The sequence below is a fragment of the Anomaloglossus baeobatrachus genome, chromosome 6 (genome assembly GCF_048569485.1).
Source record: "Anomaloglossus baeobatrachus isolate aAnoBae1 chromosome 6, aAnoBae1.hap1, whole genome shotgun sequence".
NCBI classification, from domain to species: domain Eukaryota; kingdom Metazoa; phylum Chordata; class Amphibia; order Anura; family Aromobatidae; genus Anomaloglossus; species Anomaloglossus baeobatrachus.
In genome coordinates, this window is record NC_134358.1 from 540,474,052 (window position 1) to 540,497,079 (window position 23,028).

Below are 23,028 nucleotides of genomic sequence, written 5' to 3' on the forward strand. Positions count from 1 at the left end.
CCCCAGCTGCCTATTTGTACCCGGCTGGGAACCAAAAATATAGAGAAGCCCTTTTTTTTTAATTATTTCATGAAATAATTAAAAAAAAAAATGACGTGGGCTTCGCCTAATTTTTGAGTCCAGCCGGGTACAACTAGGCAGCTGGGGATTGGAATCCACAGTGCAGGGTGCCCATGCTTTCTGGGCACCCCCACTGCGAATTGCAGTCCGCAGCCACCCCAGAAAATGGCGCTTTCATAGAAGCGCCATCTTCTGGCGCTGTATCCAACTCTTCCAGCTGCCCTGAAGCCGGGTGGCTAGCTAGGTAATAATGGAGTTAGGGCTAGCTGTATATTATCAGCTAGCCCTAAGCCCGAAATTCATGGTGTCACGCCAATATTAGACATGGCCACCATGAATTTCTAGTAATGATAAAAAAAAAACACAACACAGAGAAAAATATTTTTATTAGAAATAAAACACAACACAATTAGTGACTCCATCTTTATTGAAATAAAGAACCCCCCCTCCGCAGTAATCCTGGGTCAGGGTCCCGCGCCGTCCAATCCGGATCCAATATCATCTGATCGGTTTGCTGGAAGGCAAAGCGATCAGATGATCTGTCAGGATCAAGTGCCTGAATCACATCACACATCAGCTGATTGTATAAAAGCCGATTATACAATCAGCTGATGCATCAGTAGAAAAAAAAAAAAAATAATACTCACTTATGTGCTGTGGTGATTACCGGCAGCTCCTGGAGCAATCGATTGGACAGGAGTCTGATCCTATACGATCGCTGCCGGAGCTGCCGGTAATCAGCTGATGAAGTCCCCTGACGGCAGGATCAGCTGATAGCCGGCCGGGCGCGAAAACGCCGGCGACACCGCGATCAGCTGATGCGTCAGGTGACTGCATCAGGTGATCAGCGCCAGGTCCTGCAAGCAAGGTCCTGCCCCGGGGAGACTGCACACAGCCAGAGCGGCGGGACCGGGAGGAGCTGGGAGCGGGCATGGCACCGGGACCCTGCGGACAGGTGAGTATATGACATTTTTTTTTTTCTACTGTTCACTTTGGTTTTCGCCGCTGCCTCCACCTCCCGCCCAGACATGACGCCGCACGGAGCTGACATGCACAGGACGGGAGGTGGACGCAGCGGTGACGGTACCGGGAGGATTCATGCTTCTGTGTTTACCAACAGAAGGAATCCTCTTCCTGTACACGTCACTGTAGTACCCACCCCTTGCGTTTATAGCTGCGTTTTTAGTCATAGAAACGCGGCTATATTCGTTATTCATTGCGTTTTTAACATCTCATTGAATTCAATGAGTGAAAAACGCAGTGGAAAACGCAGAAATAATTGACATGCTGCGTTTTTGTGGTCACCACAAAAACGCAGCTAAAGAAGGGAATTTTGTTACTTACCGTAAATTCCTTTTCTTCTAGCTCCTATTGGGAGACCCAGACGATTGGGTGTATAGCACTGCCTCCGGAGGCCACACAAAGCAATTACACTAAAAAGTGTAAGGCCCCTCCCCTTCTGGCTATACACCCCCAGTGGGATCACTGGCTCACCAGTTTTAGTGCAAAAGCAAGAAGGAGGAAAGCCAATAACTGGTTTAAACAAATTCACTCCGACGTAACGTCGGAGAACTGAAAACCATTCAACATGAACAACATGTGTACCCGAAAAACAACCAAAAATCCCGAAGGACAACAGGGCGGGTGCTGGGTCTCCCAATAGGAGCTAGAAGAAAAGGAATTTACGGTAAGTAACAAAATTCCCTTCTTCTTCGGCGCTCCATTGGGAGACCCAGACGATTGGGACGTCCAAAAGCTGTCCCTGGGTGGGTAAAGAGATACCTCATGTTAGAGTTGCAAGACAGCCCTCCCCTACGGGGAGGCAACTGCCGCCTGCAGGACTCTTCTACCTAGGCTGGCGTCCGCCAAAGCATAGGTATGCACCTGATAATGTTTGGTGAAAGTGTGCAGACTCGACCAGGTAGCTGCCTGGCACACCTGTTGAGCCGTAGCCTGGTGTCGTAGTGCCCAGGACGCACCCACGGCTCTGGTAGAATGGGCCTTCAGCCCTGATGGAACCGGAAGCCCAGCAGAACGGTAGGCTTCAAGAATTGGTTCTTTGATCCATCGAGCCAGGGTGGCCTTGGAAGCCTGCGACCCTTTGCGCTTACCAGCGACAAGGACAAAGAGTGCATCCGAACGGCGCAGGGGCGCCGTGCGGGAAATGTAGATTCTGAGTGCTCTCACCAGATCTAACAAATGTAAATCCTTCTCATAGCGATGAACTGCATGAGGACAAAAAGAAGGCAAAGAGATATCCTGATTAAGATGAAAAGAGGATACCACCTTCGGGAGAAACTCCTGAATGGGTCGCAGCACTACCTTGTCCTGGTGGAAGACCAGGAAGGGAGCCTTGGATGACAGCGCTGCTAGCTCAGACACTCTCCGAAGAGATGTGATCGCTACCAAAAAAGCCACTTTCTGTGATAGTCTAGAAAGTGAAACCTCCCTCAGAGGCTCGAAGGGCGGCTTCTGGAGGGCAACCAGTACCCTGTTCAGATCCCATGGATCTAACGGCCGCTTGTACGGGGGTACGATATGACAAACCCCCTGCAGGAACGTGCGTACCTTAGAAAGTCGTGCTAGACGCTTCTGAAAAAAGACGGATAGCGCCGAGACTTGCCCTTTAAGGGAGCCGAGCGACAAACCTTTTTCTAACCCAGATTGCAGGAAAGAAAGAAAAGTAGGCAATGCAAATGGCCAGGGAGACACTCCCTGAGCAGAGCACCAGGATAAGAATATCCGCCACGTTCTGTGGTAGATCTTAGCGGACGTGGGCTTCCTAGCCTGTCTCATGGTGGCAACGACCCCTTGGGATAATCCTGAAGACGCTAGGATCCAGGACTCAATGGCCACACAGTCAGGTTCAGGGCCGCAGAATTCCGATGGAAAAACGGCCCTTGGGACAGCAAGTCTGGTCGGTCTGGTAGTGCCCACGGTTGGCCGACCGTGAGATGCCACAGATCCGGATACCACGCCCTCCGTGGCCAGTCTGGGGCGACGAGTATGACGCGGCTGCAGTCGGATCTGATCTTGCGTAGCACCCTGGGCAAGAGTGCCAGAGGTGGAAACACATAAGGGAGCCGGAACTGCGACCAATCTTGCACTAAGGCGTCTGCCGCCAGAGCTCTGTGATCGCGAGACCGTGCCATGAAGGTTGGGACCTTGTTGTTGTGCCGGGACGCCATTAAGTCGACGTCCGGCCTTCCCCAGCGGCGACAGATTTCCTGAAACACGTCCGGGTGAAGGGACCATTCCCCTGCGTCCATGCCCTGGCGACTGAGGAAGTCTGCTTCCCAGTTTTCTACGCCGGGGATGTGAACTGCGGATATGGTGGAGGCCGTGGCTTCCACCCACATCAGAATCCGCCGGACTTCCTGGAAGGCTTGCCGACTGCGTGTCCCCCCTTGGTGGTTGATGTATGCCACCGCTGTGGAGTTGTCCGACTGAATTCGGATCTGCCTTCCTTCCAGCCACTGCTGGAAGGCTAGTAGGGCAAGATACACTGCTCTGATTTCCAGAACATTGATCTGAAGGGTGGACTCCTGCTGGGTCCACGTACCCTGAGCCCTGTGATGGAGAAAAACTGCTCCCCACCCTGACAGACTCGCGTCTGTCGTGACCACCGCCCAGGACGGTGGTAGGAAGGATCTTCCCTGTGATAATGAGGTGGGAAGAAGCCACCACTGCAGAGAGTCCTTGGCCGTCTGGGAAAGGGAGACTTTCCTGTCCAGGGATGTTGACTTCCCGTCCCATTGGCGGAGAATGTCCCATTGAAGTGGGCGCAGATGAAACTGCGCAAACGGAACCGCCTCCATTGCCGCCACCATCTTGCCGTGCATGAGGCGTCTTAAGGAGTGCGACTGACTTTGAAGGAGAGCCTGCACCCCCGTCTGTAGTGACCGCTGCTTGTCCAGCGGAAGCTTCACTATCGCTGAGAGAGTATGAAACTCCATGCCAAGATACGTCAGTGATTGGGTCGGCAACAGATTTGACTTTGAGAAGTTGATGATCCACCCGAACGTCTGGAGAGTCTCCAGTGCAACGTTCAGGCTGAGTTGGCATGCCTCCTGAGAGGGTGCCTTGACAAGTAGATCGTCCAAGTAAGGGATCACAGAATGTCCCTGAGAGTGCAAGACTGCTACCACTGCCGCCATGACCTTGGTGAACACCCGTGGGGCTGTCGCCAGACCAAATGGCAGAGCTACGAACTGAAGATGGTCGTCTCCTATCACGAAGCGTAGAAAGCGTTGGTGCTCTGTAGCAATCGGCACGTGGAGATAAGCATCTTTGATGTCTATTGATGCTAGGAAATCTCCTTGAGACATTGAGGCAATGACTGAGCGGAGGGATTCCATCCGGAACCGCCTGGCGTTCACATGCTTGTTGAGCAGTTTTAGGTCCAGAACAGGACGGAATGAGCCGTCCTTTTTTGGCACCACAAAGAGATTGGAGTAAAAACCTTGTCCTTGTTCCCGAAGAGGAACAGGTACCACCACTCCTTCTGCTCTTAGAGAATGCACCGCCTGCAGAAGGGCATCTGCTCGGTCGGGATGTGGGGAAGTTCTGAAGAACCGAGGCGGAGGACGAGAACTGAACTCTATCCTGTACCCGTGAGACAAAATGTCTGTTACCCACTGGTCTTTGACCTGTGGCAGCCAAATGTCGCAAAAGCGGGAGAGCCTGCCACCGACCGAGGATGCGGAGGGAGGCGGCCGAAAGTCATGAGGCAGCCGCCTTGGAAGCAGTACCTCCGGCTGCTTTCTTGGGGCGTGAGTGAGACCGCCAGGAATCAGAGCTCCTTTGCTCTTTCTGAGTCCCTTTGGACGAGGAGAATTGGGACTTGCCCGAGCCTCGAAAGGACCGAAACTTTGACTGCCACTTCCTCTGTTGAGGTTTGGTTGATCTGGGCTGGGGTAAGGAAGAGTCCTTACCTTTGGACTGTTTAATGATTTCCGCCAATTGCTCACCAAACAGTCTGTCTCCAGATAGTGGCAAGCTGGTTAAACATTTTTTAGAAGCAGAATCTGCTTTCCATTCTTTTAACCACAAGGCTCTGCGCAAAACTACAGAGTTGGCGGATGCCATTGAGGTACGGCTCGTAGATTCTAGTACCGCATTGATAGCGTAGGTCGCAAACGCAGTCATTTGCGTAGTTAAGGACGCCACTTGCGGCACTGCTGGACTTAAGAAAGAGTCCACCTGTGCCAGACCAGCTGAAATAGCTTGGAGCGCCCACACGGCCGCGAATGCTGGAGCAAACGACGCGCCAATAGCTTCATAGACAGATTTCAACCAAAGGTCCATCTGTCTGTCATTGGCATTTTTAAGTGAAGCCCCATCCTCCACTGCAACTATGGATCTAGCTGCAAGCCTGGATATTGGAGGGTCCACTTTTGGACACTGGGTCCAGCGCTTGACCACGTCAGGGGGAAAGGGATAACGTGTATCCTTAAGACGTTTGGAAAAACGCTTGTCCGGATAAGCATGGTGTTTCTGGATTGATTCTCTGAAGTCAGAGTGGTCCAGAAAAGTACTCAATTTACGCTTGGGATACAGGAAATGGAATTTCTCCTGCTGGGCAGCTGCCTCCTCTGCTGAAGGGGCTGGTGGAGAAATATCCAACAGCCTATTGATGGCCGCTATAAGGTCGTTTACCATGGCGTCACCATCTGGCGTATCCAAATTGAGTGCGGTGTCAGGACCAGACTCCTGATCACCCCCCTCTGTCTCATCATATAGAGACCCTTCTCGCTGAGACCCTGACCCGCGTGACGACGTGGAGGGTCTCTCCCAGCGAGCTCTCTTAGGCGGCCTGGGACTGTCATCAGAATCAGAGCCCTCAGCCTGTGATGCCTGGGACCCCCTCGAAGTACGGATTAGTTCCAACTGAGGGGGACCTGGGAACATAGCCACAGCAGAGTCCATGGTCTGAGCCACTGGCCTGGACTGCAAGGTCTCCAGGATTTTTGTCATAGTCACAGACATTTTATCAGCAAAGACTGCAAATTCTGTCCCCGTCACCGGGGCAGGGTTCACAGGCGCCTCTGCCTGGGCTACCACCACCATATGCTCTGGCTGACGAAGTGCCACTGGGACTGAACATTGCACACAATGAGAGTCGTTGGAGCCTGCTGGTAGATTAGCCCCACATGCTGTACAAGCAGAGTATACAGCCCGTGCCTTGGCACCCTTGCGTTTTGTGGATGACATGTTGCTGTCTCCTCAGAGCAATATAGGGGTATACAGCCAAGAAGCGACCGTACAGTGCAGTATATATATATATATATATCTGGTACAGGAAAAAGTACACCAATACACACTGTGGCACTAGTGGGGCCAGCACTAATGTGCTGCTTACCGCCCGCTAAACGCGGGTGTGTGGTCGCCAGAAATCCCTAGTCTGGGTCTCCCAGAGCCTGTGTCCGTCCTCCAGCCAGACTGCATGCAGGAATGGCTGCCGGCGTCCTGTGGAGGGGGGGGCGTGCTCAGACCAAAAGCGGGAAACCTGCGTCCCACTGTGCCTAGTGAGAGGGCTGGAGCATGTAAATAAGGCTCCAGCCCTCGGCGCTGACGATTGCACAGCGTCTGTCCCATTCCCTGATTGACAGGGAAGGGGCGGGAACGAAGCGGAGCTAGGCCGCAAAAGCCGGGGACTAAATTTATAAGCGCCGCCGCCGTAAAAGCGCGGTCGGCGCTAAGTCCCCGGCGCACTACAAGTCCCAGCCGCGCCGCCGCTCCGAGAGTGGCCGGCGCGGTAGTTCCCAGCACATGAATCCACACAGCTAAGCTGCTGTGATCCAAGCCCAGCGTGGAGCGCTACTGTCCCCGGCACACTAACACACCCAGCAAGTCTGGCGTGTGCGTGCCTGTCTGTACGGGGACACAGAGTACCTGAAAGTTGCAGGGCCTTGTCCCTGAACGGTACCCCGGCTCCTTATCCAGCAGGTTCAATGGGTCTGTGGACGGAGCCCGGCCTCAGGGCTTGGAGGCCGGTAAGATCCCACTTCCTCAGAGCCCCTCAGGGGGATGGGGAAGGAAAGCAGCATGTGGGCTCCAGCCTCTGTACCCGCAATGGGTACCTCAACCTTACAAACCACAAGTGGGGTAAGAAGGGAGCATGCTGGGGGCCCTAGTATGGGCCCTCTTTTCTTCCATCCGATATAGTCAGCAGCTACTGCTGACTAAACAGTGGAGCTATGCGTGGATGTCTGACCTCCTTCGCACAAAGCAGAAAACTGGTGAGCCAGTGATCCCACTGGGGGTGTATAGCCAGAAGGGGAGGGGCCTTACACTTTTTAGTGTAATTGCTTTGTGTGGCCTCCGGAGGCAGTGCTATACACCCAATCGTCTGGGTCTCCCAATGGAGCGCCGAAGAAAAAAAACGCTGTGTGAGGACAGCACTTCTGAAAACCCATTGACATTGCTGGGGAAGCAATGTCACTGCGTTTTCAGCACAAAAACGCGGTAAAAAACGCCGCTAAAAACGCGGCAAAAACGCCTAGTGCGCACATAGCCTAAGGCAATAACTGACACGAGTCCAAGAATTAACCAAGTTGCTGGTAACTGGTGCCCACGGCTGCTGTGAGGATGGGATAATTCGGGTGTTTTTCTCCTGCCTGGTGTCTGTGTCTGCTCTGTACACAGGAAGCGGCTGGCCTATTCCTGAGGCCCTCACTGCCACTTCTCCTAGCCCCACACAGGGGCTGCTTCCAGACCTCCCTCCTCCTGCAAACTGACTGAAACTAAACTCTGCTCTCTCCAAGCTCCTCTCTCCCCCTCCCGTTTTCCTGAGGAGGGGGCGAGTGGGGCCTGATTGGCCGGTGTGTATTGGTGTGGGAAACTCCCCAAGGGAGAGTGAGCTCTGCACCATAAAGATGTATGCAGACCTTTGTGACACCCTGGTTTTGCCAGGGCGGCACAGAATCACTATGCACCCATACCTGTTAACCCCTTAAAAGCTGTCAAGACGTGAATTTTTTTTTTTTTGCCGTTTTCCAGTACACTATATGGTAAATCTCATGGTTTCATTTAAAAGTACAACTCGTTACGCAAAAAAAACAAGCCCTGACATGACTGGATTGATTGAAAATTAAAAAAAAAAAAAAAAAAGTTACGTCTCTCGGAAGAAAAATGGGGTAAAAAAAACCAAAACGCACACAAAGTTTCTGTCTCACCAAATCACACAAACACTTCACAAGAAAAATATTCACATCAATATTTACTATGAATCAGATGAGAATACTTACAGCACGCAGATCCTCATATTTCTGAAGGCAGCACTCACAGTATCCATGTTTTTTCGGCTCATCTAGTTTGGGAGTAATATTTCCTTCATTCTGACCATGCCAAGTTTTATTCAAGCTGGGGAGGAAGGGGCATCGTTTAAAAAGGGGTGCAGACTGGTAACAATACAAAACTAAACAGGTGCTTTGAGTGTGGCATGGCACCACAGCCCCGTTTAATTCAATGTAGTGGAGTTTAGGTATCTTTTGCAGTTTTTGTGTCACTGCATTTAGAGTAGAAAAAACAATTTTTTTTTTTAAATTTCCTCCTTATGACTGCAAGATTTCAACAACAGGACGCGGGCGTGATACCATGGAAAGAGGGCAAACTATGGAGCGAAGCGACGCTAGTCCCTCTGCTCATTTACATAGGGAACACGTAAGTTATAAAACTTTTATATAATATAATATTATAGTATTAGAGAACATAGATAGAGAACATTTTTCCATCTTCTCCCTTTTGGGTGTCCCCCGGAAATTGGACTGCACTCTGATGTCACCCGAGTGAAGTCCGATGTTTTCCACACATTCACTGACTTGCTTTGCTGAGTGCAATCCAAATACCAGATCAAAACTTTGACATGTAGTGATTTTTTTTTCCCAAGAGACACTGTCGGCGTGAAAAAAAAAATAAAATAATCTGACCTGCGAGTGGCCCAGATAGACTAACATTACACTGAACATGATCTGATTTTGTCGGATCGCACTCTGACCAAAAACGCGTCCGTTTGCCACCGCCCTAAATTTTCAGAAAACTCTGCCGCGTTTTTGCAGCGAGAAAAAGTTATGAAATGTCATAAAACTAAAATTTATGAGTTGTTTTTGCTACTTTATTAAACAATAACTTTCTATTTTGTTATGCATTTTTTGCAGGAAAGGGTTTGATTAAGCATGGTATATCTGGATCCAAAAAAACCCAACAACTTACTTTTGCTTTGTTTTGGTCCCTTTCTGAGCAGCAACAGGTTTCTTAGACGCCACAGGTTTCTTAGCCACCGGACGGCACTGCTTACAAGAGGACTGGAATGACCGGAAAAAGGGTAGCACCAGGAAGATCGGTCTGTACTGGCTGCAAAAGAGCGATCATTTTTCATAATTAGGACTGGGGATTTATGAGCTTTAAATGCCTGAAATACAACTTACATAAATCACAAACTTACTGTGCATATTATTATGAGTTACAGAAAGTGTATAAATACTATCACAACTGCCAGCTACTGCTCCTACGAGTAAAGGTTTCTACAATCCATTAGTATATGAAGGTCAGATAAAGGACAGGAAAGGACGTCTTTATTTTAATTTTCAAAAACAAAACGTTTTTTGCAATTAAAATTTCAGTAAAACGTTTGTACAGGTTATTTCCCTGCATATTACATATAAATGAGAATCAGTCAATGGGACCGTTCTGCCAGAGTTTGGAACTGTAGTCGAGTACAAGGATTCGTTCGGCCCTGGGCTGTCATCCATAAGGTACAGCATATCACAAAAGTGAGTACACCTGTACCATTTTTGTAAATATATATCTTTTTTTATATTAAAAAATATATATAAAAATATATTATATATATATATATTAATATTATATATATACACACACACACACACACACACACACACACACACTAGAGTTGAGCGCGGTTCGCGGTTCCAGGTTCTCCAGTTCTAGGCTCAAGTGATTTTTGGGGCATGTTCTAGATCGAACTAGAACTCGAGCTTTTTGCAAAAGCTCGATAGTTCTAGAAACGTTCGATAATGGTTCTAGCAGCAAAAAAACAGCTAATTCCTAGCTGGCTTTCCGCTGTAATAGTGTAAGTCACTCTGTGACTCACACTATTATGAAATTTCAGTGTATAGTGTGCGTGAACAGCGCCTTCAGATCACTGCTGTTTGTATAATGGCGATCGCCATTTTTTTTTTTTTTTCCTTGTCTTCCTTCCCTAAGCGCGCGCGTGTAGTGGGGCGGGCCAGCATGTCAGCCAATCCCAGACACACACACAGCTAAGTGGACTTTTAGCCAGAGAAGCAACGGCATGTGTGATAGGATGTCCATGTCACATGTCCCTGCATTATAAAACCGGACATTTTCCTCCAGGACGCCATTATCTCTTCTGCGTCCTTGGTGTCAGACATCACTGGCGCAGCTCCGTCCTGAGTCCTATCGCTGATACAGCTGTATGCGCTCCATACACAGCGCTGGACAGCTTAGGGATAGCACTTTCTATCAGTCCTTTTAAGGGCTCGTACCGGCAGGGTCAGAGAGCCATAGGTGACAGGTCCTGAAAACAGCGACAGCGTCTGTGTAGCTAAGGTCAGGGATTTCGTCGCTGCATTTCCCCATTAGGAGGGAATAGAAAGGCAGGCTTCCATTCCTCTACCCAGAGCCCCACAATCCTGGCACTGTACCCTCTTGTCCTCTGCACACTCCAACTCATTATAACTAAGCCATTATACTAGCAAACACTCAGTGTACCTAGTGGCATCCTAAACGTGGCTATTGGACTTTTGTCTAGTCCCACTAGTGCACAGATATTTGCAGCACGTCTGCCTGCATTGCACACTCCAACTCATTATAACTAAGCCATTATACTAGCAAACACTCAGTGTACCTAGTGGCATCCTAAACGTGGCTATTGGACTTTTGTCTAGTCCCACTAGTGCACAGATATTTGCAGCACGTCTGCCTGCATTGCACACTCAAACTCATTGTTACTAATACATTATAATACCAAAAATTGAGTAAACTTAGTGGCATACAAGAAGTGGCTGTTGTATTCCATTAGTGCCCCACTGGTAACAAGCTATGTGCAGCACCTCTGCATGACACCCTCCTGCTCTGTTTTTAATAAGCTATAATGATAGCAAAAAATACTGCAACTTAGTGGCATACAAAAAATGGCTGGGACTCCTTTATTGTGCCACTTGTGCCAAGCAATCTCAAGCACCTCTGCATTCGACCCTCATGCACATTTTGCTATGCTAATTTTATAGCAAACTCAGGGAATTCCTTGCTGCATTTGATTATTAGGAGGGATAGAAGAAGGGAATTTTGTTACTTACCGTAAATTCCTTTTCTTCTAGCTCCTATTGGGAGACCCAGACGATTGGGTGTATAGCTACTGCCTCCGGAGGCCACACAAAGCATTACACTAAAAAGTGTAAGGCCCCTCCCCTTCTGGCTATACACCCCCAGTGGGATCACTGGCTCACCAGTTTTAGTGCAAAAGCAAGAAGGAGGAAAGCCAATAACTGGTTTAAACAAATTCACTCCGAAGAAACATCGGAGAACTGAAAACCATTCAACATGAACAACATGTGTACCCGAAAAACAACCAAAAATCCCGAAGGACAACAGGGCGGGTGCTGGGTCTCCCAATAGGAGCTAGAAGAAAAGGAATTTACGGTAAGTAACAAAATTCCCTTCTTCTTCGTCGCTCCATTGGGAGACCCAGACGATTGGGACGTCCAAAAGCTGTCCCTGGGTGGGTAACAAAATACCTCAAGTTAGAGCTGCAAGACAGCCCTCCTCTATGAGGAGGCCACTGCCGCCTGCAGGACTCTTCTACCTAGGCTGGCGTCCGCCGAAGCATAGGTATGCACCTGATAATGTTTGGTGAAAGTGTGCAAACTCGACCAGGTAGCTGCCTGGTACACTCGTTGAGCCGAAGCCTGGTGTCGTAATGCCCAGGACGCACCCACGGCTCTGGTTGACTGGGCCTTCAGCCCTGAAGGAACCGGAAGCCCCGCAGAACGGTAGGCTTCCAGAATTGGTTCTTTGATCCATCGAGCCAGGGTGGCTTTAGAAGCCTGCGACCCCTTGCGTTGGCCAGCGACAAGGACAAAGAGTGCATCAGAGCGGCGCAGGGGCGCCGTGCGGGAAATGTAGATTCTGAGTGCTCTCATCAGATCTAACAAATGTAAATCCTTTTCATACCGGTGAACCGGATGAGGACAAAAGGAAGGTAAGGAGATATCCTGATTAATATGAAACGAGGATACTACCTTATGGAGAAACTCCTGAATGGGGCGCAGCACTACCTTGTCCTGGTGGACCACCAGGAAGGGAGCCTTGGATGACAGCGCTGCTAGCTCAGACACTCTCCGAAGAGACGTGATCGCTACCAGAAAGGCCACTTTCTGTGATAGTCGAGAGAGTGAAACATACGTCAGAGACTCGAAAGGCGGCTTCTGGAGAGCAACTAGTACCCTGTTCAGATCCCATGGATCTAACGGCCGCTCGTACGGGGGGACGATATGACAAACCCCCTGCAGGAACGTGCGTACCTGCGGACGTCGTGCTAGACGCTTCTGAAAAAACACCAATAGCGCCGAGACTTGCCCTTTAAGGGAGCCGAGCGACAAGCCCTTTTCCAACCCAGATTGCAGGAAGGAAAGAAAAGTAGGCAATGCCAATGGCCAGGGGGACACTCCTTGTACAGAGCACCAGTAAAAGAAAATCTTCCACTTCCATGGTAGATCTTAGCAGACGTGGGCTTCATAGCCTGTCTCATGGTGGCAACGACCCCTAGGGATAATCCTGAGGACACTAGGATCTAGGACGCAATGGCCACACAGTAGGTTCAGGGCCGTAGAATTCAGATGGAAAAACGGCCCTTAGGACAGTAAGTCTGGCCGGTCTGGTAGTGCCCACGGTTGACTGACCGTGAGATGCCTGTCGCCAGAGCTCTTTGATCGTCATGAAAACCGGGACCTTGCCGTTGTGCCGATTTGTGAAACCCGTCCGGGTGCAGAGACCATTCTCCTGCGTCCACGCCCTGGTGACTGAGGAAGTCTGCTTCCCAGTTTTCTACGCTCGGGATGTGAACTGCGGATATGGTGTATGCTCTGTCTTCCACCCCTAGCAGAATCCGGCGGACTTCCTGGGAGGCTCGCCGACTGCGTAGTCCGCCTTGGTGGTTGATGTATGCCACCGCTGTGGATTGTCCGACTGAATTCGGATCTGTTTGCCTTCCAGCCACTGCAGGAAGTCTTGCAGGGCAATATACACTGCCCAGAGCTCCAGACAATTGATCTGAAGAGTGGACTCCTCTGAAGAGAGTCCTTGATCGTCTGAGAAAAGGGGAACGTTCCTGTGTAGGGACATCGACTTCCCCTCCCATTAGCGAAGAATGTTCTATTGAAGTGGACGCAGATGAAACTGCGTGAAAGGGACTGCCTCTGGATGAGGTGTCTCCTTGAAGGAGAGACTGCACCCCCGTCTGTAGTGACCGCTGTTTGTCCAGTGGAAGCTTCACCATCGCTGAGAGAGTGTGAAACCCCAAGCTAAGATATGCCAGCGATTGGGTTTAACTTTGAAAAGTTGAGGACCCACCCGAAACTCTGGGAAGTCTCCAGCGCCATGTTCAGGCTGTGTTGGCATGCCTCTTAAAAGAGTGCCTTGACAAGTAGATGGTCTAAGTAAGGGATCACAGGGTGACCCTGAGAGTGCGGGAGTGGTCCCACTGCTGCCATGAACTTGGTGAAAACCCGTGGTGCTGTCGCCAGACCGAAGGGTAGGGCTACGAACCGAAGATGCTCGTCTTCAATAACGAATCGTAGCAAACGCCGGTGCTCTGGAGCAATCGGCACGTGGAGATAAGCATCCTGATGCCTATTGATGCTAGGAAATCTCCTTGAGACATTGAGGCAATGCCGGAGCGGAGGGATTCCATCCGGAACCGCCTGGTTTTCACGTGCTTGTTGAGCAGTTTAAGGTCTAGAATGGAACGGAAGGAGTCGTCCTATTTTGTCACCCCGACCAGAACGGAGTAAAAAGAGTCTCTTGTTCCTGAGGAGGAACCGGGATTACGACTCCTACTGCCTGCGGAAGAGCCTCGGCTCGGCCGGTGAGGAAGTTTTTGCGACAAACTGTCTCTCACCCACCGGCCATTGACCTGTGGCAGTTAAATGTCGCTAAAGCGGGGGAGTCTGCCACCGACCGCGGATGCGGAGAGAGAGGGCTGAAAGTCATGAGGAAAACCGCCTCGGTAGCGGTTCCTCCGGCTGCCTTCTCCGGGCGTGATTGAGCCCGCCAGGAACCTGCGCCCCTCTGAGCCTTTTGAGTCCTGTTGGACGAGGGCAATTGGGACGTGCCTGAGCCTGGGAAGGACCGAAACCTCGACTGTCCCTTCTCCTGATGGGTCTTGTTTGATAGCTGGGGTAAGGAAGAATCCGTACCCTTGGACAGTTGAATGATTTAATCCAACCGCTCACGAAACAGTCTGTCACCAGATAAAGGCAATCTGGTTAAGCACTTTTGTGGAAGCAGCATCTGCTCCAATCCCTTAACACTAGGAGCGTAACAACACGGAGTTGGCGGACGCCACTGACGTACGGCTCGTAGAGTCCAGGACAGCATAAACAGCTTGAGTCGCAATGCCGACATTGCGAGGTGAAGGACGCTACTGCGGCCAAGATGTACATGTGACCGCGTCCCTCTGCGCAATACTAGCTGAAATAGCTTGGAGTGCCTCTATGGCTGCGAATGCCGGGGCAACCGACCCGCCGATAGCTTCATAGACAGATTGCAACCAGAGGGCTATCTGTCTGTCAATGGCATCTTTAAGTGAAGTCCCATCTTCCACTGCAACTATAGATCTAGCCACAAGCCTGGAGATTGGGGGATCCACCCTTGGAGCGCTTGAGCACGTCAGGGGGGAAGAGACAACGCGTATCCTCAATACGGTTGGAGAAACGCTTATCGGGATAAGCGTGGTGTTCCTGGACTGCTTCTCTGGAGTCAGAGTGACCAGAAAAGTACTCAATATACGCTTGAGATACCGAAATAGGGATTTCTTCTGCTGTGAAGCTGACCCCTCCACTGGAGGAGTTGAGGGAGAAATACCCAACCTTCCATTGATGGACGCTATAAGATTATTCACTATAGCGTCACCATCCGGTGTATCCGGATTGAGAGCGGTCTCAGGATCAGAGTCCTGAACAGCTACGTCTGCATCATCATACAGAGAGTACTGTGATGAAGTCGAGGGCCGTTCTCAGGGAGCTCGCTTAGGCCGTCTGGGACTGTCGTCCGTTTCAGAGCCTGCACCCTGGGACGCATGGGACCCTCCTGGAGCCATGATTTGTTTTGAAATCAGGGTGGCCAGGGGCATTGAATCAACATTGCCCAAGGTCTGTCTGGACTGCAAAGTCTGTAAGATGTTAGTCATAGTCACAGACAATATATCAGCGGAAACTGCAACTCCGTCCCTGTCCCTGGACAGGGATCACAGGTGGTTCTTTTGGCCACCTGTAGCGGAGACCCCCGTTGAGTAATTGCACACACTGGGGGTCCTGGAACAGTATCGCATGCAGTACAAGCAGCATAGAAAGCCATGCCCTTTTTTTTTTTTTTGCTGTTGCTGTCTAGCCATCTAGGAGCATTAGCCAAGAATAGCGACCGTACAGTGCAATGTATAGCATACAAGCATGAAGTACAACAAACACTTCAGCACATGCAGTACAAGGAGCATAGAAAGCCTGTGCCTTGGCACCTTTGCTTTTCTGCTGCCGTTGTCTAGTTATTCATGAGCATTAGCCAAGAAAAGCGACATACAGTGAATGTATAGCATACAAGCATGAAAATAACCACTGCAGCACATGCAATCCAAGCAGCATTGAAAGCTTGTGCCTTAGCACCCTTGCTTTTCTGCTGCTGTTGTCTAGTCATCAAGGAGCATTAGCCAAGAATAGCGACATGCAGTGAATGTACAAGCATGAAAATAAACTCTGCAGTACATGCAATCCAAGCAGCATTGAAAGCTTGTGCCTTAGCACCATTGCTGTTTGCTGCCGCTGTCTAGCCATCTAGGCGGGTAGACAGCCAAGAATAGCCCTTACAGTGCAATGTAAAGCATACAAGCATAAAGGACACATGACACTGCAGCACATGCAAGACAAGCAGCATATAGAGTCTGTGCTTTAGCACCCCTGATCTTTTGCTGCTGTTTCTAGGTCTGCATCCTGAATAGCGACCGTACAAACGTACAACAGGACACTTCGGCATTAGTGGGTCAGCACTTTAGTTGCAGCTTACCGCCCGCACAAAAGCGGGTGTGTGGCGCCGGAATCCTGTGCTGGTAGCTCAGCGCTTGTCTCAGTTTTCCCGCTCTGCGTGCCGGAATGGCTGCCGGCGTCCAGAGGAGAGGGGCGGGCCGAGGGCGTGCCCGAGACAAGAGCGGGAACCCGGCGCCCACTGTGTCTAGTGAAGGGGGCTGGAGAATGCAAATAAGTCTCCAGCCCTCGGCGCTGCTATAGAGCAGCGTCTCTCCCTTTCCCTGAGTGACAGGGTGGGGGCGGGAACGAAGCGGCGCTAGGCCGCAAAAGCCGGGGGACTAAAGTTAGAAGCGCCGCCGCCGTAAAAAGCGCGGTCGGCGCGTCCCCCGGCGCACTACAAGTCGCAGCTGCGCCGCCGCTCCAGGGGCGGTCAGCGCGGCGGTCCCCACACGTAAAGTCCCCCAGTAATCTGCAGGGACTATAAGCCCAGCGCACAGCGCTACAGTCCCCCGGCGCACTAGCACACCCAGCAAGCCTGGAGTGTGCGTGGCCTGCCATACGGGGACACAGAGTACCTGAAAGTTGCAGGGCCTTGTCCCTGAACGGCACTCCCGCTCCACATCCAGCAGGTTCTATGGGTCTGTGGATGGAGCCCGGCCTCAGGGCTTGGTGGCCGGAAAGATCCCACTTCCTCAGAGCCCCTCAGGGGGATGGGGAAGGAAAACAGCATGTGGGCTCCAGCCTCCGTACCAGCAATAGGTACCTCAACCTTACAAACCGCAAGTGGGGTGAGAAGGGAGCATGCTGGGGGCCCTATATGGGCCCTCTTTTCTTCCATCCGATATAGTCAGCAGCTACTGCTGACTAAACAGTGGAGCTATGCGTGGATGTGTGCCTCCTTCGCACAAAGCTTGAAAACTGGTGAGCCAGTGATCCCACTGGGGGTGTATAGCCAGAAGGGGAGGGGCCTTACACTTTTTAGTGTAATGCTTTGTGTGGCCTCCGGAGGCAGTAGCTATACACCCAATCGTCTGGGTCTCCCAATGGAGCGACGAAGAAAGTGAGGCTTCTTTTACTGTCCTGGTACCCACAGAACACGGCCACTGTACCCATCTGTCCACTTTTGCCACGCTATTTAATTTGCCCAAAGAGCTGACTCTTTTTCTGCCTTCCTAAAATTGTCTGTAATACTAAGTTAGTGTTCCTTTGCTGCCAAGCAAGGTACAACACATGTGCATTCTACACTCCTTTCCATTTCTGGAATGCAATTATTAACTGCAGGTAGTCCAGGCAATCTGTGACGAAGGTGCAGGCGTGGATATAATGTAGCCTGCATCCAATGATGGTTCTCTCGATGTCTGACAGCTCAACAATACCTTCTGTTTCCACTTCCAAAACAAGTGATGACCTGCCAATCACACTCCCTGTTGCGGGTAAAGGAGTGGAAGTTCAGTGTGAAAAACCATGTGTGACTGCTGTCCCCACAGTCACAGAGGATGAAGAGCACGCAGATGCACTTGATGGGGCAGGCGGTGGTTGCACAGGCACGCTAGGCCGCATTGTAGCACAGTGAAATTCACATTGCGACTTATGCTTCATTTTAAGTCGTGTACAGGGTGGGCTCCCCAGTATGCAGCAAAACCAGGCAACAGGAAAAGGACTCTAGTCAGTTGGGTTGATAAATGATTGTTTAACTTTACCAAAACAAACAATAAGAACCATGCATACAATTTAAATAATTGAACAATCTATTCTGTTGCCTACTACCTGCTAATCCCTCTGTGTAGCAGTAATTGTGTGTTTGTGCGTGTGTGTGTGTGTGTGTGTGTGTGCGAACACGACTTAAGCTGGTGTCACACATAACGACAACGACGTCGCTGCAACGTCACCATATTCTGTGACGTTGCAGCGACCTCAACAGCGACGTCGCTATGTGTGACACATAACAACGATCAGACCCCTGCTGCGAAATCGCTGCTCGCTCCTGAATGCTCCAGGTCATTTTTTGAACGCTGCTATCCCGCTGCGCCATGCTGATAAGCTGATAATCCTTTTGTTTGACACCGCAGCAGGGACGCTACGCTACGTCTGAAACCACACAACGACCGTCGACGTCGCTATGATCGCTGCTCCGTCGCTGCTTTTTATAACATGTTTGACAGCTTACTAACGATCATCTATGGTCGCTGCTACGTCACAGAATATGGTGACGTTGCAGCGACGTCGTTGTCGTTATGTGTGACCCCAGCTTTACCAGTGGCGCATCACAAGAGCTTCCAAGTTATCTACCTAAACATAGACAAAACACATTACCCCCCCTGAATACCCTTGTTAGCTGAAGCCTCACAGATAATGCAGATGATAACAGTGTGAATGCAAACCACACAGCTCTGCAACACAGTCATGGAAATCTTGAAAAGGAACAGTCAATGCAAACATGTGTTGCTGTCCCTCTATGATTTAAACTGTACGTGACAATTTGACAGTGCAGAGGCAGCAAGTCTTATTGTCTATATAGTCGGCCTACCCAGAACAGATATGTGTTTTGCTAATAAAACAAAGTGTTGCGTGCCCGCATTATTGTCTGGGCACAGCCTACCGTACCCGGGTACTGTGATGTCCAGTTGCCAGAAATACAGACTTTACGCTCCTCTCACGGTAAACAGTATAGACAGCACCGTAAGAATGTTTGTCTGTGGCACAGGATGCTGCTCACTGACGTTACAGTGCTCATCATCAAAGTACAACACAACTCCCCTCACAATTGAACGAACTGTTTCCGCGGTGGCTCCTTGCTGTAACACACACCTTTAGCCAGGGCTGTGGAGTCGGAGTCGTGGAGTCGGAGTCGGAGCTCATTTTGGTGGAGTCGGAGTCGGAGTCGGTATAAAATGCACCGACTCCGACTCCTAAAATATATAATAAATTGGGGACAGGAGTGCAATGCAGAATGTGCTGAATATTTTACTAAATAATAACATTTAGTATAATGCTTATATTTAAGTGAAAAATTTATTGTAGTACAATGTGAACATCAGACATTTAATTGTTTTTATGATACAATAATCAAGATATTTGGATAGAACATAAAATATTTATTGGAATACAACTTTAGAACACAAAAAACTAATAAATTGTAAATATGTAAAATATATATATATATATATATATATATATATATATATATACACACACAGTGTATATATACACACACAAGATATATATGTAATCTACTGTATATTACATAGTGTATTACATATTTACAATTTATTACAGTTTTTTGTGTTCTAAAGTTGTATTCCAATAAATATATTTTATGTTCTATCCAAATGTCTTGATTATTGTATCATAAAAATTATTAAATGTCTGATGTTCACATACACATATTCATGTACTACAATAAATTTTTCACCTAACTATAAGCAATATATGTAGGAGTCGGAGTCGGAGCCGGAGTCGGAGTCGGAGCCGGAGTCGGAGTCGGTGCAAGAGAATTTGAGGAGTCGGAGTCGGAGTCGGAGTCGAAGGTTTGGCTTACCGACTCCACAGCCCTGCCTTTAGCTTTTCCTTCTGTTCATAGACAGCATCTCCAAGTCCACACCCGAAGAGCAATTTTATATTGCTATAGTGACCAAAGGCAGATCCAAAAAAACAGCAGCCCCTTGTGTGTAGTCTGCAACAATGCATGCAATGAACGGCAAATAAGCATATTGCGTTGACAGTTGCTAAAGCTGAACAATACACCTTCACGCTGTCAATTCATATCCATGTGATACTTCATGGAGGAAGTACTCAAAAGTGTGAGTTTTTGCCTTCTACTTACAGATTGTTGACAAATCTTACAGATTCCATGACTTGGGTGATCCTTTGCGATGTCCAAAAATTCACAGGCTAGGAAAGGCTTACAGCCCATGCGACCTGCATAGCCAACACGACTTCTGCTCAGAGTCAAAGTTGTAGTCCAGGATTCAGTTGTTGACGTGCTTCCAGTACTTTGTCTCTGGCCAGGAAGACGCACCGTAACCTCGTCGTCAGTAGCATCCTCCTCCACCTCCTCTGCTGACCTCATCGACTGGCTGACTTTGGTTTGACAGTAAGTGTGGTCTCCAACCTCATCAATAACCCTGTGTGTTTTCATTCCCCTCGTCCTGAGTCCTCCGAGACAACCTCTTCCTGCCCTGACCGAATAGTAAAGTTGTCATTCCAATCAGGTATCTGTGCTCCTCATCATGTCCCCCATTGTCTCCACCAGGAGGATTTACTTTTTGGAAATGAGGGTGTAGATTAGGCTCAGCACCTTCTTCATCGGGGCCTGGATCCCACTCACAAAGCTTCTGGCCATCTGCGCAGATCATTTCCCCTGTCTCATGGAACTCGCTACCTCAACACGTCAGATTATCTGCTACACCCGCAAGCTTCAAACTGAATCTGAAAACTCATCTGTTCAGAAATGACTATAACCTTCAATGACACCACCACCATACATACTTGACGCTCAACCTAAACCACTCCTACTGTCTCCTCCCAAAAATCCTTTAGAATGTAATCCCGCAAGGGCAGGGCCCTCTTCCCTCTGTACCAGTCTGTCTATAGTTACTTGTATATGTATTCTGTATGTAACCCCCTTCTCATGTACAGCACCATGGAATCAATGGTGCTCTATAAATCAATAATAATAAAAATAACTTCCTTGTCTGTACTCATTGCAGCTTTGGAGCAGACCTCTGATTCCCAGGCTATAGTGCGACTGAACAGCTATGCAAACTCAACCATCTCTGTCACCCCATACTCAGCAGGGCTGGTGGAAACTTGAGAGCTGTTAGGAAGCAAGTGCGATTGGATTGACACCACAGAGGAATGGAGTATTTGGGATCTTGAAATTGGGGTGGAGGAGAGGCAACTTTATGGAGCACTTCAGATCCATTGAAGCAGCTGCTGTTTTGGCCTCATCTACATTTGTTAGCGATGGTCGTGTCCATGAAAAAGGGATCATATCAGATTATCCATAGGAAGAAGTACACCTGTTCTTTTGAATGGTATTTGTTGTTACAAAATGGTGACGCCTTAAACGCAAGCAGCCTGCTGCGGTTTCAGTTGCGCCCAGGCATCAGCTGCCATTTAGGCCTGTGCCTCGGGTTGTCCAGCTGGCTGCTTTCTCCTCCACGTCTAAGTGTGGAGAGGCAGCTAGTGCGCATGCGTGTGCCGATTTACCCCAGCCGCAGCCTAACTCCAGTGTTTCGCCTAGTGAGTATGCTCAGCCTGACTGTGCCATTCCTGAGGCTAAGTCTTCATTTCGAGCTACAGCGCATGCTCCCACACTTAGTGCGAAAGAAGGGAATTTTGTTTACTTACCGTAAATTCCTTTTCTTCTAGCTCTAATTGGGAGACCCAGACAATTGGGGTGTATAGGCTATGCCTCCGGAGGCCGCACAAAGTACTACACTTAAAAGTGTTAGGCCCCTCCCCTTCTGCCAATACACCCCCCGTGCTCCCACGGGCTGCTCAGTTTTGGTGCAAAAGCAAGAAGGAGGAAAAAATAATTATAAACTGGTTTAACTTCAATCCGAAGGAAACTCGGAGAACTGAAACCATTCAACATGAACAACATGTGTACACAAAAAAACAGGGGCGGGTGCTGGGTCTCCCAATTAGAGCTAGAAGAAAAGGAATTTACGGTAAGTAAACAAAATTCCCTTCTTTTTCGCTCTATTGGGAGACCCAGACAATTGGGACGTCCAAAAGCAGTCCCTGGGTGGGTAAAATAATACCTCGTAAGAGAGCCGTAAAACGGCCCTTTCCTACAGGTGGGCAACCGCCGCCTGAAGGACTCGTCCACCTAGGCTGGCATCCGCCGCAGCATAGGTATGCACCTGATAGTGCTTCGTGAAAGTGTGCAGGCTCGACCAGGTAGCCGCCTGACACACCTGTTGAGCCGCAGCCTGGTGCCTCAAAGCCCAGGACGCTCCCACGGCTCTGGTAGAATGGGCCTTCAGCCCTGAGGGAACCGGAAGCCCAGCCGAACGGTAAGCTTCGATAATTGGCTCCTTGATCCACCGAGCCAGGGTTGATTTGGAAGCCTGTGACCCTTTACGCTGGCCAGCGACAAGGACAAAGAGTGCATCCGAGCGGCGCAGGGGCGCCGTACGAGAAATGTAGAGTCTGAGTGCTCTCACCAGATCTAACAAGTGCAAATCCTTTTCACATTGGTGAACTGGATGAGGATAAATAGAGGGTAAGGAAATATCCTGATTGAGATGAAAGGGGGATACCACCTTAGGGAGAAACTCCGGAACCGGACGTAGAACCACCTTGTCCTGGTGAAAAACCAGAAAAGGGGCTTTGCACGACAACGCTGCTAGCTCAGACACTCTCCGAAGTGAAGTGACTGCTACTAGAAAAACCACTTTCTGCGAAAGGCGTGAGAGAGAAATATCTCTCATTGGCTCGAATGGTGGTTTCTGAAGAACCATCAGCACCCTGTTTAGATCCCAGGGTTCTAACGGCCGCTTGTAAGGTGGAACGATGTGACAAACTCCCTGCAGGAACGTGCGTACCTGTGGAAGTCTAGCTAGGCGCTTCTGGAAAAACACAGAGAGCGCTGAAACTTGTCCCTTAAGGGAACCGAGCGACAAACCCTTTTCCCGTCCAGATTGAAGGAAGGACAGAAAAGTAGGTAATGCAAATGGCCAGG

The 23,028-nt window shown here is 49.6% G+C and overlaps 1 protein-coding gene across 1 annotated transcript in view; it reads right to left on the reverse strand.

Moving 5' to 3' along the window:
* Positions 1-23,028, reverse strand: part of DBF4 (DBF4-CDC7 kinase regulatory subunit) — a 95,362-nt gene that overhangs the window by 10,662 nt on the left and 61,672 nt on the right. The window contains exons 11-12 of the mRNA XM_075315609.1: positions 9,274-9,414; positions 8,310-8,424 (exon numbers count right to left, since the gene is read on the reverse strand). Coding sequence (XP_075171724.1) covers positions 8,310-8,424; positions 9,274-9,414 — 256 coding nt within the window. The remainder of the gene's footprint in view (positions 1-8,309; positions 8,425-9,273; positions 9,415-23,028) is intronic.